Source organism: Gastrolobium bilobum, unplaced genomic scaffold (assembly GCF_033153095.1).
Source record: "Gastrolobium bilobum isolate Gb01-03AN ecotype WA unplaced genomic scaffold, APGP_CSIRO_Gbil_v1 utg3993, whole genome shotgun sequence".
NCBI classification, from domain to species: Eukaryota; Viridiplantae; Streptophyta; class Magnoliopsida; order Fabales; family Fabaceae; genus Gastrolobium; species Gastrolobium bilobum.
In genome coordinates, this window is record NW_026896196.1 from 120,898 (window position 1) to 137,479 (window position 16,582).

At 35.7% G+C, this 16,582-nt stretch overlaps 1 protein-coding gene across 1 annotated transcript in view; it reads right to left on the reverse strand.

The window, feature by feature from the left end:
• LOC133298188 (magnesium transporter MRS2-I-like) overlaps positions 1 to 13,952 on the reverse strand; it is a 41,939-nt gene extending 27,987 nt beyond the window's left edge. The window contains exons 1-4 of the mRNA XM_061497447.1: positions 13,731 to 13,952; positions 13,572 to 13,601; positions 13,307 to 13,448; positions 5,612 to 5,733 (exon numbers count right to left, since the gene is read on the reverse strand). Coding sequence (XP_061353431.1) covers positions 5,612 to 5,733; positions 13,307 to 13,448; positions 13,572 to 13,601; positions 13,731 to 13,952 — 516 coding nt within the window. The remainder of the gene's footprint in view (positions 1 to 5,611; positions 5,734 to 13,306; positions 13,449 to 13,571; positions 13,602 to 13,730) is intronic.
• Positions 13,953 to 16,582: the final 2,630 nt, after the last annotated feature.

Consider the following 16,582-nt stretch of genomic DNA (forward strand, 5'->3'; position numbering starts at 1 on the left):
TTGATTATCCTCTTTCATCATTGTGCCTACTTGTTAGCAAGCATTAGGGGAGTGGGAAGAGTGTCCTTATGAGTTTTGGATTCTGTTTTGGGGCATTGAAAGACTGCCCTCCATTGTTATGGAAGTGAGCTTGTTTCACCTCCATTGAAGCTTCAAGAACCAAGCTTTGGGAGGAAAGAACCTACCTTGGTGTGGGGATTTTCGTGCACTACCAAGTCAGTGGCTTAGAGCACCTCTTTGGTCCTCAAAGCTTCCCCATTTTCTGAGTTCAAAGGTCCCTAGGAAACTACAAGTCATTTCCTTTGTAAATTCTTGAAAATGAGCTATTTTGAGAAGTAAAATATGGAAATACTAATGATGCATGTAAAATATGTTAGAACGATGTTTAAGCATGTTAGTTCGATTTCTGTTTTGATAAAAATCGGAACTTAGACCCTTGGAAGCCATTGAAACCGCGAATTATACAGGAAATTCTGCAAATTTCGTGTTATGTCCACTTGGTAATCGATTACCCTGTGCATGGTAATCGGTTACCGTGTGGAGTAATCGATTACCCCCCGTATGGTAATCGATTATCCCCTGTCAGAAAGACCATAAACCAGTTCTAATGCATGAGAAAGTCCCCATTTGGGCATGGTACCCTAGGAAGTCGGTGTTACTGTTGGGAAACATTAATACCTTTAATAGTGGGGGTTAATATGCGATAATTATGAATTAAAAAGGATGTAAACGAAAGAGAAACATTGCTTAATGGATATGAAATTTGGGATTTTTGAATATTAAATTATGTGTCATACAAAACATATTGCAATTGTCGAATTGTGTGACGGTTGAGGTTCCTTTGTATACAGAGCATTTGAATATGGATTCTGGCACTTCAGGTAAGCTTTTGTATCCTCGATTTTACCCATTGATGGTTCCACCATACCTCATGGAGGGATAGTTTATATGCATGATGAATATTGGATATGGTGTTGAGCTGGATTATATGTTAGTGCATTGCCATATGTATATGTATGTGGGATATTCACACGAGACGGTAACCCCTGAGCATGTCAGGCCACATGCAAGATGGTAAACCCATGTGTGAAGTACATGGTGTACTCCTTGTACTGTGGGTTGTAGACGTACGTAATGCCTACATTTTATTCTCTGGCCAGTAGGATGCATACACACATGACATGGACATATGCTGCATTGCACAAATTTTGATATTATATTGTTGTTACTATTTTAGAACTTATATTGCACATGTAGTGAGCTTGTGGGTGGAGAAATTCTTGAGGCTTGTCTTAGTGAGATTTCTCTTTTGAGATCTCACCCCGTGTGTGGCACATTTTCAGGTACAGGTACTTCGGGGGTTGATACCTCTAGCGGCAGGAGGTCGGAGTTGAGTTGAGATGATGCATGCACCTTGCCATATTATCATGATTTATATCTTGTTGTTATGTTATGGGCATTATATGTGAGGCATGATTTGCTGTCTATGTTGCTTTATTTGGTGAGCATGGGGGTTGTCCATGCCACATTGGAATAAGTTGTATTTATCTAGACTGAGTTGTACTATTGTATCAGGACATGTCCGATCTACGTATTGTAGCTCCGTGACTTGATGCATTATTTATATTATGAGGTTATTCAGTGTAGTTATTTATTGTAATTTATATACAGGCGGCTTTTGAAAAAGAATTAAGTAAATCCACTTGGTAATTTGATTATGTTTCATAATTGGAAAAATTTAGCTTTCGCATTTATTTAGCTGCGCTTATTACCATTATATGTTTAATACATCGGGTGCACACGGGGTGTTACACCAGCAGTCATGGTATAAGTGCTTCACGTGGCAAAAGTTTAGATGTGGCATGAGTGAATGACATATAGATTGATTACTGTTTTGTTTTTATGTAATCAGTATTGAGTAGATGATGACATGATAGTTTTTGTATAATCCTTCATTACGTTTGATAGATGATCATGTATAGGATTAAATTTTGAGTATGTAAAATTTGTAATGAGATTATGAGACAAATTATGTAATGATGTATATGTATTTGAGCTTAGCAATATGTATATGAGATGTATTATTAATGTACTACCTGAAATCCTATGCCATGGAGGCTAGGTAATTTGATGAGATTGAGATGTTAAAGTTATGAGATAAAGGATGAATGTAAAGTTTAAGTTAATGTGAGGTAAAAGAGATAGGTTCCATCTCTAAAACAAATGAAATGGATGCAAGTTCCAAGAGAATAAGTGTGTCTATGCTTGTTGTATCATAGAGATCATAACTTGTTCATTAGGTACCAAAAATAGGGTACCAAGTTCCCCGAAAGTGCTTGCAACACGAAATGGACCATTTTTGGTCCTGAGGAGCACACTAGAGCGCTAAAACGCACTAAGTGGCCTCAAAATGCTATTTTCCTCAGTGTCGGAGAGCTAAAGCACTTTACAAGAAAGGAAATGGCTTCGAAAAGCGCACTGCCCATAATTAAGAGTAACATGTCATAATAAAATGGGCATAACATGAGCTATAGGTCTCCAAATTGTGTGAGGTTTGGACCTAGGTGAAGCTAACATATAGGGCTACAACTATTTGGTGATAAGATTAATACCAGTTTTTCTTTAAAGTTAATGCTGCATCTTCGGAAGTTTGGTTGAAGCAATTATTTTGCCAGTTGTATAACTCCAGCTATACTCAACTAAGTGGTTAATGTTAAACCTTTCTGGAAAGCCCAAAATTTCTAGTTTAACATACTAAAAGATTGGAGTTAATGGTTAAGTGGATTATTCCCAGCTATAGGAAACGTAAATGATGTTCAATGTTAAGCATAAATGAAGAAAGTTTTAGGCTATGGTTTATTGGAACCTCATGGTAATAATTAATAAGCGATGGATGATACGATTGAATATATTTTTATTCTTCTACATCACGAAAGAGTTATGATTACATTTTTTTAATTGTTTTAGCTACAAAAAAGTTTTAACCTTAACTGTATTTATTAACGGAAAAGAAAAAGTTTATTCGCATTTTAATTCAACTGCTATGATTGTAACTGCGCTTAATCCATATGCAATTATAACAAACATGTGTACAACAGGGTGTTACACAAGCTCTCCCTCACTATGCTTTTCTTCAGCAGCTCTTGCACCTATTTTTGTAACTCGTGCTCCTTAGGGCTCATCCTATATGCTATTTTATTGGGAATAGTAGCTCCCGGCACAAAATCAATGTAGTGTTGGATGTCTCTCATAGGTGGTAGTTTCGGTGGCATCTCCTCAGGGACCACATAAGAAAAGTCTTTCAAGAATGGCTTAACTTGTAAGGGGATATTAGAAACACCGAAATTCTCTTCTATCACCACACAAACAAATATCTCAACGACATTGGCAACTTCTTCTTGGAAATCTATTGTGGATAGCATGATATTCTTTGCCTCATTCCTCAAATCAGAAGGCCCCAAAGTAATAGTCAATCTACGCTTCTTGAAAGTGTATGTGTTTTTATGCCATAATGATGCATCTTCCCTTCAAATTGTCCCGGCCTCCCTAACAACATATGAAATGCATCCATCAGAATGACATCACACCACACCTCATCAGTATATTTCTTGCTGATAGAAAATTGCACGAGGCACTTCTTGTTTACCTTCTCCTCGCTTTCTTTCTCCAGCCAAGAAAGCTTGTATGGTTATGGATGTTCCTCAGTTTCAGCCCTAACTTCTCGACCATGGTATTAGAGACAACATTATTACATCTATCCCTATCAATGATCACACTAAACACCTTGCCACCATTGGTGCACTTGGTGTGGAATATATTGTGTTGCAGCCACAACTCATCGCCATCTATAAAAATACTCTGAACTCTTCAAACAACCAAGGATTCTCCAACATAACCACAGATAATCTTGCCCTCTTCAGACCCTTTTTCCACCTGGTCTTCTTTGTACTCATCATAAATGGGGCCTATATCATCGGCTGGAGTATTGATAAGAGTTATATACTACCAGTTTGGATAATGAGCAGCGAAGTGTCCTAAACCCTGGCACTTTAAACATCTATTCGTTGTAGTTCCTGTCTTACTTGCTCCACCATTGGTCGCTCCCCCTTTCTCACTAGTTTCAGGTTAGAAGGATCCTTTTTCCACACTAGTGTTGGCTGTTAAGCTTGATAACTTTCCTCTATCAGAAAATATAGGTTGGAATTTTGAAATACCTTCTTTTCTTTTACACCGCCCCTTCACCTTCAAAGCTAGACAATATACATCATTATACGAATAATTTTGTTGCAAGTATACAACATCTGAGATCTCAGTCCACAGTCCTCCTAGGTAATGAGCAATCAATTGTTCGTCCTCCTCTGCGATGTCACAACGCATCCGCAGACAATTAAATTCAGTTGTATACTATTCAAGTGATAGGTCTCGCAGCTTGAGATTATGATACTCAATAAATGCCTCATGTTGGTAGCGAATATGTAAGAATTTTTGTTGTAACAGTTTCTTCATCTTATCCTAACTCTTGATCTTTGACTTTTCTTCTTTGGTTCGCTACTTCTTAATGTGTTCCCACGAAATTGAGGCACGCTTCCTCATTTTGATAGTGACCAGTTTAACTTTTTAGTCTTCTATCAAGTCTCTGATGTTAAAAATTCATATGGATGAGTGGTGTCGTCAAATTTTGGGATCTCAATCTTCACCCCCAATATTACCAAAAAAAGATTGATTGCCAAGTTGACTTCGTCTTTGTCACTCCTGGTTCTAAAATGAGTTTTCGATCTTTTCCTCCACATGAGATGATTTTTCAGACTCATTTCCTTTATCTAACTCATCCAACTGTGTTAGGGCAAGCAATTGTTTGAGTTTCTAAATTCGTCTATCTTTATCTGCCATTGCAGCTATAATTGTAGCGTCTTGCGCGTCTATGAGTGGTTGTTCGTCATCACTATTAAGGGTATTACCACGCCCTCTTCCGACACAGCCTCAACTCTGCCATCCTCGACCTTGACCTCGACCTCTATCGTCATTGTTCTGTTTAGCCTTTCATGCGATAGTTCAAGCTCTGATTACTAAATAATGTCAAAGCAGTAATCAATTGGCTAAACAGAAAGAAAGAATGAATACAAGAATTGTGAGAAAATACTATTTCTCTTTTCCTAATTTTATCAACCAAAAAATAACCCAATAACAATAGGGTTCTCCAAGCCTTAAATAGGCAAAACAAAATAAAACAAAATCAAAAAAACTTACGCGAAATCAAATGAGATGACGAATAATCAATTCACACTCAAACATAATCTATAATTAACAAAAAAGGAAATAACTTACAATTATTGAAAGCCCTAAACTGTAAAATAAATTATGGAAAAACCCAAAATTGTTGATGCCCATGGCATAGCGACGAGCTTTGCTCAGAAGCCCATTTCAAGTTGCCTTTCGAAATTGAGCCCAATCTAAGTCAATCAGCTTTAGTGCATCAAAATTCCACTCAAAAACTTTTAAAAAACTTCTTATTTTTTAGTTTATTCGATATTTATGAAAGAGGTATATTTCAAATTAAAATCAAAACAATAGAAAAGAAAAAACAAAATAAGGTAGTCTATTATACATGTACCTTGGTGGTAAGTTCATCTAATGCAGGATAAGCAGCCATTTCCATTTCTGTTGTACGTGCAGCAAGGAAACTACAAATTGCTTCTAAAATTACCTCTAGGGCTTGGAACTCAAAGGGTGGCTCTGCATTGCATAATCTATCGTTCATATATGAAAGAAATAAAATATAGTTTTTAAATATTAGTACAAATTAGTGTTGTTAATGAATCGCACCAACTAATTAACAAGTTAAAGATATAGAAAATTTAGGTAATTTATTAAATGAGTAAAGTTTAAATATTTGTTTGTTCTGATTTATTAGCTCATGAATTGTAGCAAAATAAAAAAATTAAAGTTAGGCAGTCGCTAAACAACAATCCACCATAATAAATGGTTTGAGGGACAAGATCTGTTTACAAACTTTTTTTGCAATTACACTAATGTAGGACCGGTCGTACACTGTGTGATTAATGTAGGACCGGTCCTACATAGTGTAGTTTGTAAGAGTTTGTAAACAAAAAAGTTTGTAAATATAACCTGCCCCATGGTTTGATATTATATCTCAACTAAAAACTTAAGATATTAAATTTATGGATCATTCATTTCACATATATATTCTACTAACTTAGTCTATTTTAAATCAATGTGTCATTATAATTATTTATCACTTTCAAAAATTTCCTTACCTAACATCAGAATGTTTCCCTCAAATGGAAGCCCAAACTGTAGGCTCATATCACTATTATGCGGCACAGAATGCCTAAAGCAAGAGAGACATGCATCGCTAGGATAAAAGACAGGGCACAATAAGTGTGCTCGGTAACATGTCTCACCCCAAAAGCAAAATAAAGAGGGAAAGTGATATGTGATGGTATCAAGAAGAAGAAAGAAACTTGGTTTTCATTATTCAGATGTTTCAGAAATGATTACAAGACTTTTATTTATACTACAACAGGTACTCCACTATGCACACATGGTCTAACTAAGCTACTAACAAATCATTTAATAATATCCTAACAAACTACCAATAAATGGAATTTATTCCTCAAGATATATTCGAAAATAGAATCTGATTGTGTAATGTTGAAACCCAAACAAAATACTTAATTAAAACATATGATCCAAGGAAAAAAAATTCAATGAAAAAAAAAACTTTTGTTTTTTAACAATTTGGGGGGGGGGGGGGGGGGTAGAATTGCCTTTTTCCGGTTATCCCCGAGATCGGCTTTCATTTTTTTTATCCTATTTTTAACCTCACGCTAACCTGTCAATTTTGGGATTTTATTTTTCTTAGGAGGTATCGGGAAATATTATCCATTTATATATGGAGACTCAATGGCAGCTAAGTGTAATTCTTTTTCGTAATAAAAAACGATGGGAGGTTATTGATAATTCATTTCAACCACTTCCCTATTCTAACCGTAATAAATGCTGCCTTTTTTTGTAGAAACCCTTCTCGTAACATCACTCACCGCTTCAAAAGGGACCTTCTCCTCAAGGTCCAAGTGGGGAGAAACCTTGAGATCAACCATACTCATAAGGTGGAGGCAAGGTAGTTGATGACAAAATAAGCTTATAGTGTTGTAGGCCATAAGGGAACAGGGGCGCAAACACACCCATTAAGAAGTACAAACAAAGAAAAGAGCTCAAATTCAATTTTGTAGCCAATTTGGAATTGTTGAAGCGAGCAAGGAAAATAGAGGACAGAACTAGAGATTGGCATGAAGAATTCTGGTGTTGAGGACTTTTGCAGCATTGGCGTCGTGGGTGTTGAGTGGTATGCAGAACAGACCTAACATTTTGCTGATGGTACTGGATTGGTGCTTGATGCCCTTGATGTTGGTCATTATAAAGTTGACCTACTTTATATATGATGAAGACAATAGTGGATCTTGCTTTTCTTGTTCCAAACCCATGGCTTTTGGGATTTTGTTTGCTTCTGCAATGGGTTGGTGATGAATAATGTAGTCTGAAAATGGAGTTAGAGAGAGATTGCTCCAAAGAATGGTGGAACAATCTCTTGAAATGAACCTCTGTATTATTAGTGGTGATGGGATTCTTGGTCGTATTTGAGTCTTAGGAAGAGGAAGAGAAAGGTTTCTTGGCTGAATTGTTTGGGTTACTAGAAAAGAAGAACGCAATTGCTCATGGTGGGTGTGGTATGTGGTTGATTGCCGGGATGTTGTGTTGATTGATGGGATGTGAAAGGGGATGAGTTATGTGTTTGTAGCATGAATTCTTGAAGGAGATTATCAAATTATAGAACTGATTCCTTGAGTTGATCCAAGTGTTGTTGTAATTCTGTACGCATGGATTGCAACTCTTGCTAGAGTTCTGTTCGAAGCTAGTCTGCAACTTGTTGGATCCTCATGGTGAGATTCAACTCTCAACGAGAGCACTAGTTGATACGTGATGGTATCAAGAAGAAGAAAGAAACTTGATTTTCATTATTCAGATGATTCAAAAATGATTACAAAACTCTTATTTATACTACAATAGGTATTCCACCATGCACACATGGCGTAACTAAGATACTAAAAAATCATCTAACAATATTCAAACAAGTACCAATAATTTCCCATTTTAGCCACTTCCCTATTCTAACCGGAACAAATGTTGTCTTCTCTTGTAGAAACCCTTCTCGTAACAGAAAGGTTCTTTGGTAATTCTTTGATTTCCATTTTCTCTTGGTTTCTTTACCATATTCTTTGTTGCGTGCAAGTAGCTTCACAAAGTTGAAGATCGAGGATTCACACTTGAAAATCATCGAGTTGTTGCTTGAACGAAGAAGGGGAGTTTTTTCGTCACGGACTAAGAACAGACGTATGTGTTGAGATATATAGTCCCACATTGATTGTGTGGGAAACTAATGTGGCCTTTATAAGACCTTGGGCACTCCCACCCTTTGAGCTAGCTTTTGGGGTGGTGTATCCAAAGGTTCTTTACATGGTATCATAGCTTGAGTTGACTATAAGGTCACAAGTTCGATCCTCACCGTCCCCAAAAGCTTGGGATACTATGTAAAGAACGTTGGGATACACCACCCCAAAAGCTAGCTCAAAAGGTGGGATTGCCCAAGGCCTTATAAAGGCCACATTAGTTGCCAACACAATCAATGTGGGACTATATATCTCAACATGCCCCCTCACACTAGAGCCCATTGGGCTTGAAGCGTGGTTTATGCACAGGCCCAATTTTTTGTTTACCTTTTTGTGCTTTTTTATTTTAATTCTACTTTAAAGTGGAGGACGGTGAGGATCGAACTTCTGACCTTATAGTCAACTCAAGCTCTGATACCATGTAAAGAACCTTGGGATACACCACCCCAAAAGCTAGCTCAAAGGGTGGGAGTGCCCAAGGCCTTATAAAGGCCACATTAGTTGCCCACACAATCAATGTGGGACTATATATCTCAACAGTATGAAAGCGCCATTGTATCAATACAAAAAATGAACGGAGATATCAAATAATGGTAGCTTAGTTGACGCCAGGAAACTGAGCAGTTGGGGTAAAAGCATATGTTCGATCCTGTTATGGACCTGACAAAGGCCCGTATTCTAGAAGGACCAATAAAGGACAGAACAGATCCTCCCCAGTACCATCTTTGGAAGGAATTTAAAGCCTTAATCCCCGGACACACCTCAAATCGGATTAGTCGCGAAGCGTTGAACCAATTAGAATATTTTAAAAAATAAACAGAGATGGGAACCCAACGAAGGAGCCCATTTTTTGCAGTTCCGGCCTTCGTAGGCCTTCTTCAAAAATGGAAAACAAAAAGGACTTAGAAGAAATTTTTAAAAAAAAATAAGGGTATAAATGGAAGAATTTTTTTTTTTTTGGGAAAAGGAGCATCTAATAAATCATGCACCCGGTGCATGTTAAAGAAATCCCCAACGAAGAGAGTAAATCTAGGAGACAATTAGCCCAGAGAAGGTAAAATCTTATCATAAATCGAGGAAAGAGAAAAAGATTCTTTGTCAATTCTTTGATGTCCTTTTTTCTTATTACCATGCATGCTGCTATTTAACCAAATATAATACAATAGAATCGTAATCATCCATTCTTAGATAATTTCTATAAAATAAAGGAGAGAAATAAAAAAGGTAAATGAAGAAAGGAAATATATAAAGATCAAAAAAGATTTCTTGAGAAAGTAGCTTATGAGGCATAAATGTTGAGGTAGGCCATCTCGTTTTCTACATTAACTTAGTAGATAAATATATTGGATTATATTTATTAATAATGGTAATAATAATGGTTTTGTTTTATATATATATATATATATATATATATATATATTGATAATTAAATTTTGGAAAAAATATTTTTCCACTGACACAAAATATGATTATCTCTTACAACCTCAAAACAGTATATTTTGGGGGGAAATTCACAATATTTTGGAAATTTTCTCTCTCTTGCAAAACTAAAAACTCCAAGGCATTGGTCAAAACTCCAGAGGAAACTAACATCAAGAAAATATGTGATAAAATTGGCGATGAGGGGTTTTAATTGAAAATGAGTTGAACAACTTCACCGAAATAAAAAATTTGGCCCTTGGTTGCTTCAGACCGCAAGCTTGAATCACCTAATCAAGATCGTGCTTACACACAATTCGTCTGGTGTATTTGGGCTATAGCAAAAGAGGTGAAAAATCCCTTGTTGATTACATGTCCTCCCAATACTCCCCCATCTAAATAGTAGATAAAAGTCCGCTTGGATAAAAAGAAAATGAGGTTGTTATTGCTCCTCCCTAAGACCCTTCTAGTAAGTCAAACCGATTTTGTAAGTAGTACGTCCTTTAGGATTTGAGTGCATATGACCTATTGATATCTCACTAACCAAAGCCAACAAAAAACTTAAATAAGGCCCCAATTGGATCAAATGCTTACCACTAGATCAAAAGGTATAACTATTACTCAGAGCATAAGCCTTTCTGCTTACCTTTTTTATTTTAGGGGCCATAGTCCGATTCGACTTTAACCTACACTAGGCTTTACCAAAGTAGGATGTTGGCTTCACCAACAATACCCCCATCCAACTCATATCTTTCGCACAATGTCATCCCTGTGAATCTAACTCATCACCTCAGCTCTAATCCCAAGTGTTGGATTGAGCACTTACCAGTAGAGAACAAACTTTGTTGTTAGTCAGAGTGAAACTCTTTCCATCTACTTTTACTAGTTCAAATGTTATGGTTTAATCCGACTCCAACCCACCGGGTCTTGCTAAGATAGGTTGTTGGCTTCACCTATAGCTCCTATATGCCTAAAAACCACAATATTCCTCTTCGTTAATTGAAATCGTAGAAAACTATTGTTATTCCTCGTCATTAGTGATGAAGTTCCAGGCCTAAAAGTCAAAGGATTCCATAACCCAAGACTAATATGTTATAAAAGACTATAAGTCGGAGAAATCGACAGCAAATTAACTGAAATAACCATCATTTTGAAGAGCTGGTAAAGAGACGATACTCGAAAGGACATCAGCAAAGGAATAAAAAGACATCAGCTAAGGAAGGGCTAGGATAGACATCAACCAAGGAAAAGCTGGAAAAATGACAATGTTGCAACTGGAATACAAGCCGACGGAGCCAGTGTAAGTGGAATAATCGGCGGACATGGCAACAACGAAGATAAATGCTACCCCTGAATGGGAGGCCAAAATAAAGCTAAGCAGTGGCGAAAATAAATCAAATACAAGCCACATCAGACTTGAATAACACCACAAACATATGTGGGAATAAAATAAAATAAGCCAAATACAAGCCACAAAAGAAAATCAAAATAAAAATAATAAATCAACGAAGATGAAGAAGAAAACATAGCCGGAAGAAACAAGATTCGGCCGGAGAAGAAAAGATGATGGGACTGGAGGAAAGAGACGCGACTAGAACAATAACTTGATTTGGTTGCTGGAGAGAGAGAGAGAGAGAGAGAGAGTAGATCTAAGCTTTGCCAAAAAATAAGAATAAATTAGATGAACGCAGGTTGGTGAAGACGAGTCAGATTGTGGACAACAGAGGGAATCTGACGGTGGACCCCTCACCATGCGCAACTTGGCCGCGACGACGCCTTTGGCTGTGACAACGATCGACGGCGACGAAAACAAGGTGGACAAAGATGCCTTTCTCAGATTTTTCAATGCGGCGGAGATGGAGGTCTGACGAACATATCCAGGAAGGCAGAGACTAAGCACGAATAGATCTATGGAGGCCCGACTGGAATGGCGCGCAACCAAGAGGGAGACGACCTGCGAACACTAGCACGGTGGTCGCAGATGGTAACAGCGATGCCGGTGGCGACGAAATCGGACAGAGGGATGGGCAGAGGCTAGGTCGTCGATGATAACGGAGCGCAACACTTGCAGCGGCGAAGGAAGGAACGATAAGAAGAAACTAAGAGAAGCGGAGAGAAAAAGGGAAAGGGAAAAGTTGTGAAAGTCAATCCCTCATGGTGGGTGATATCTCTCTACTACCATATTAAAATTATGGAAAATAGATATAAGGAAAGGCGGACAAGGATTCCTCTCGTTAAGCTCTGATACCATGAAAAATAACAAGAGATGAGAGCAACATTGAAATAAAATCTGTATATTGAATTGATTCAGGAGAGTACAACATATAAAGAAATACTAATAGGCTTAGCCAATACCTAACCTAAATTCTAATGAAATAAGGAAATATATCTTTACAAATAATAAAGATATTCTAAGATATTCTTTCCAACTTCACCAATCTAACACACAATTCAAATTTAAAGTTCTTGAGTGTCCTTGTAGTCTTTGCTTGCTATCCTTTCAAGCTTGTCAGAAGTAATTCGGAGATGTTCTGCTACACTTTGTCTCTGTGGATGTTGTTTCTTTCCTTTCATTTTATCTAATGGTATATCTATCTTTGGTTATATGCTTATAACCAATGGAGAGACTCACATTGTTTTGGGTGTGCTTATGAGTAATGTTATGGCGGGTCAAAGGGTGGGAATGTGACTGACTTGTAACATTGCTACCCTTTTAAGGGCCAGCGTCTATGGCGGGTTTTACGGTAGACCTTTCTGTAGCCTCAACTCTGAATGAAATTATCAATTATTAAGGACTATGAGGCTACTATCCCAAAAATTAACTCAAAGGGTGACAGTGTCAAAGATCTTATAAACTTCATGTTAGTTGCCTATACAACTAATGTGGAACTTGTAACAAGTAATATATACAACACCCACCACTTTACATATTCTGAAATATCCGTACTGTATATAGACCATGAGAATTGATTGGGCCTTAAATAAAATAATTAGATTCTAGACAAACCACTAGAAGAGTGCACATAAATATCCTAAAAGTTTATAGTCCTTGTAAATATGTAGAAATTTTATAAGGTTAGTTAGGAAAGGTTCCAAAACTTTACTCTTACCATAAACTTGACTACATAATCATCCTACATATTAAGGGAGTAGACTAAGCCAATTCATAAAGAATTTAACACATTTCAAAACTTTTTTCCCTTGATCAGCTCGCGAGCTTAACGTGAGTCAAGCTTGAGACAAGAATATAAATTTGATTTTAAATTGGGTCAACTTTTTTTTTTTTTTTTAGTAGATTGAGTCGACTTATTTCTACCCCAAATTCTAATATATTAATTTCTTAAACACTGTATTTGCAAATCAAAAGACAATTTTTATAAGCTTGTTATCAATGACGTTTTATCTATAATCAAGCATACCATCCTCTTCAACTATTTCAGTATCGTGTGGGCTAGGATACTCTTCTCCTTCTCCTTGATTTGTATGAACAGCAGTCAACCTCCGTTGTAGCTCCTGAACAACGGGCACCACATCTTCATCCCTTGGGTCTTGCAAAAACACCTAAGCCAATAATTTATACAACTTAAAATCTTAGTTTCGAAACTGAAATCCATCTTATTAAACTCTATAAAAAAAAATAGGTATCTACAATTTAAAGGTACCCAAAAAAAAAAATTGACTAACCTCTTTAGCAGTGATGATTGCTTTGATATGCTGAAAACCCAAAATCACAAAACCAAAACTATAGAATGAAATGTAACAAAACACAACGAAGGAAAAAAATAAAAATAAAAATAAAAATACAAATGCAATTGATGTGAAAAAGTTAAAATGTGGAACCACCTCCAAGTTAAGAACAATAGCCTTTTCTCGACCAAGAATGGTAGAGGGGTAAGAGAGAAATGGATCAAGAATCCTGAGATCACGAGCATGAATCTGAACTCGACGCATGATATCATACTTGTCCAAGTCGAGTAAGGAACCATGGCCTTTAGCATCGAAGTGAATCCAACTACTTTTGGGAGACATACTTGTCTTCCTTACAATCGACTTCCCCTCTGCCATGAGAGTTAAAAGAAGCACACTTGCTCACACACACTTATAGTTTTAGTTGGAAAAAAACAAGGTATATATAATACAGGAGAAGTTATCTTTTTTTTTTTTTTTTTGATAACAAGAGAAGTTATCTTTACTACTGAAAAGTTTTACAACTTTACTACTAAACTAATGATAGGTGATTTCAATCAATATATCAGTTATAATTTATTGAGTACACTTATTAATTAATTATTAATTTCTAATAAATTATAATTATTAGATTGAAAAAATCAACGATGATTAATTTAATAATAAGAGTTGTAAAACTTTTCAGTAATAAGTATAATCATCTTCATATAATACAATATATATCTATATGTAAAGGTAAGGCACATTACGTTTACGTCAACTACGTAATTTCAAAAATATTTTAAAACATATTTTGTTCAGACAAACAATTACACGCAAAATTGCAAAATAGGAAAAAAGGGAAGGAAAAAAAGAACGGAGACACAAATTTACTCTAATTCAACTAATGTGAACTACGTACATAAAATAATATTTTACAATATTTTTCTCACCGTACTCGTTATCATGAATTCTATTTACTAAATGCAACCCCAGTTGTTTTCTCTGTCCAGCTAACAAAAATCATCTGCTGAATGCAAACTATATATGAGTTATACCCAATATATTTAGTACATCTGATAATGCTACAATGGATTGTTGTTCTATCCTGATCCTTCTGCAAAATTGCAACTACATTTTAGCTTTTTTATTTTCATTTTTCCTAAGGGAAAACTATTAAACAATCATTAAAAACTAAATTATATAACTTTATTTTATTTTAATTTAATGGTTCAAGATAACTCAATTTAATATAAGAAAAAATAGTGGAATATGACTTAAATTAAAAGAGAATAACAAAATATGTTTGCAATGAAGAAAAAGGAAAACTAAATTTACTCAGTTAAGAAATATAATGAAAAAAGATAACAAATTTATCTTTTATAAAATGTTAAGAAAATTAATCAAGATATTAAAATATATTTACTTAAAATGTTTAGTAGTCATTCTTTATTAAAATAATCTTTATATTATTTACTAATATAACAGAAAGCACCTAAATTGAAAACGTTTTGAAATTAATAAGTACAATGAACTATTCTCCTTCTTTAAGTTGTCATTTTTTTAAGAACTTTGTTATTTGGACACCGCAATGGTTACAGATTTTTATTTCTTTTTTTAGTTTGGGAAACAAAGGAATAGAAAGGATATGCATTGAAAGGTGTTTTTTTTACTATTTTAATGTTAAGAAAAAAAATATATGAAAAATTAGCATAATTAAAACAAAGAAAAGTTTATCCTGTCATATGAATTAAAGTTATCTCTTACAACTCTAAACTGACATCATTTTGAGGTTTAAAATAAAAAATAAAGGATATTTTTTAGTAAAATACATGTTACAATAGGAAAGCAAATTTTTTAAAATATCCTTCATTTTTTATTCTAAACTCCAAAATAATATCATTTTAGGGTAATCATATGGCAGGAGAAATATTTTTTCATGAAAAAAAAACATTGTTGTTTGTTTAATACATGGCGACGAATCTCGAGGAGAAGAATTTAATAAAAAACATAACAATTCAAAAGAAAGAAGAAAATAATCTCTGATAATGACTTTGGGAAAGAAGAAATAAGATAGGAGTGGGATTTAGATGATAAACACAATTTCAATATTGATCCGGATAAAATATAGGCCCAATCAGGGCCCAATGACACATAAGGAAGCCCAAACCCATTAAAAACCAGAGCAAAGCACAAGGGATAAGTACAGCGCGCAAGACGCGATGCCCTCATCGCGACAGACAAGACGCGATGCCCACATCGCGTATGAAACCCCTTTAGGAAGTAAACTTAAGGCCCAAGGCAACCCCACTGAGCCTTGACTCCAATAAACAACGGGCAGCTCCAGCTCGCCACGACTCTACCACTACACACTATAGCAGATAAGGCTACTCAGGTCCTCTGACTGACCTGCAGCCCAAGCCTGGCCACTCAGAAGCCAAGCCGCCTTAACTAAGGCGACATCGTAACTACTATATAAGAAAACGATATACCACCAAGGTACGATCATTCTTTACATGAACAACATACAATTCCTGCCTCTGATACTAACTTAAGCATCGGAGTGTCTTCGCAGGTATCCCCCATTTGGTGTCAACACACCAACGTGAAGGACAAAGACAAGGCACGATCCACTACGTGACCACCAAGCCCAGACCGAAGAACTACGCAGACTATTCAACGCAGACTACTCAACCGTGTGTGATTGGGCTCAGTGCATATTGGCCTGTTCATAGTGTATTTGGTCCGATCAAATATCAATATGATCGATATCGATATGGAAAATGGTCTTGAAAGCTAATTAATAATCCAATTAATTATTAGCTATTAAATAAAATATAAAATAATTAAAAGTATTAATTATCAATTTTAGAAGCATATACTTATGTTTAAAATTTAGGATTAAAATTCAAAATAATTAATATCAAGTTTGATTGAAACAAATTTAAAAGAGGTAGACAAATTGCATCGCTATAAACATTTTATCTTAAACAAAATTAATGTGGAAATATTTTCATAAAGAAAAGTGT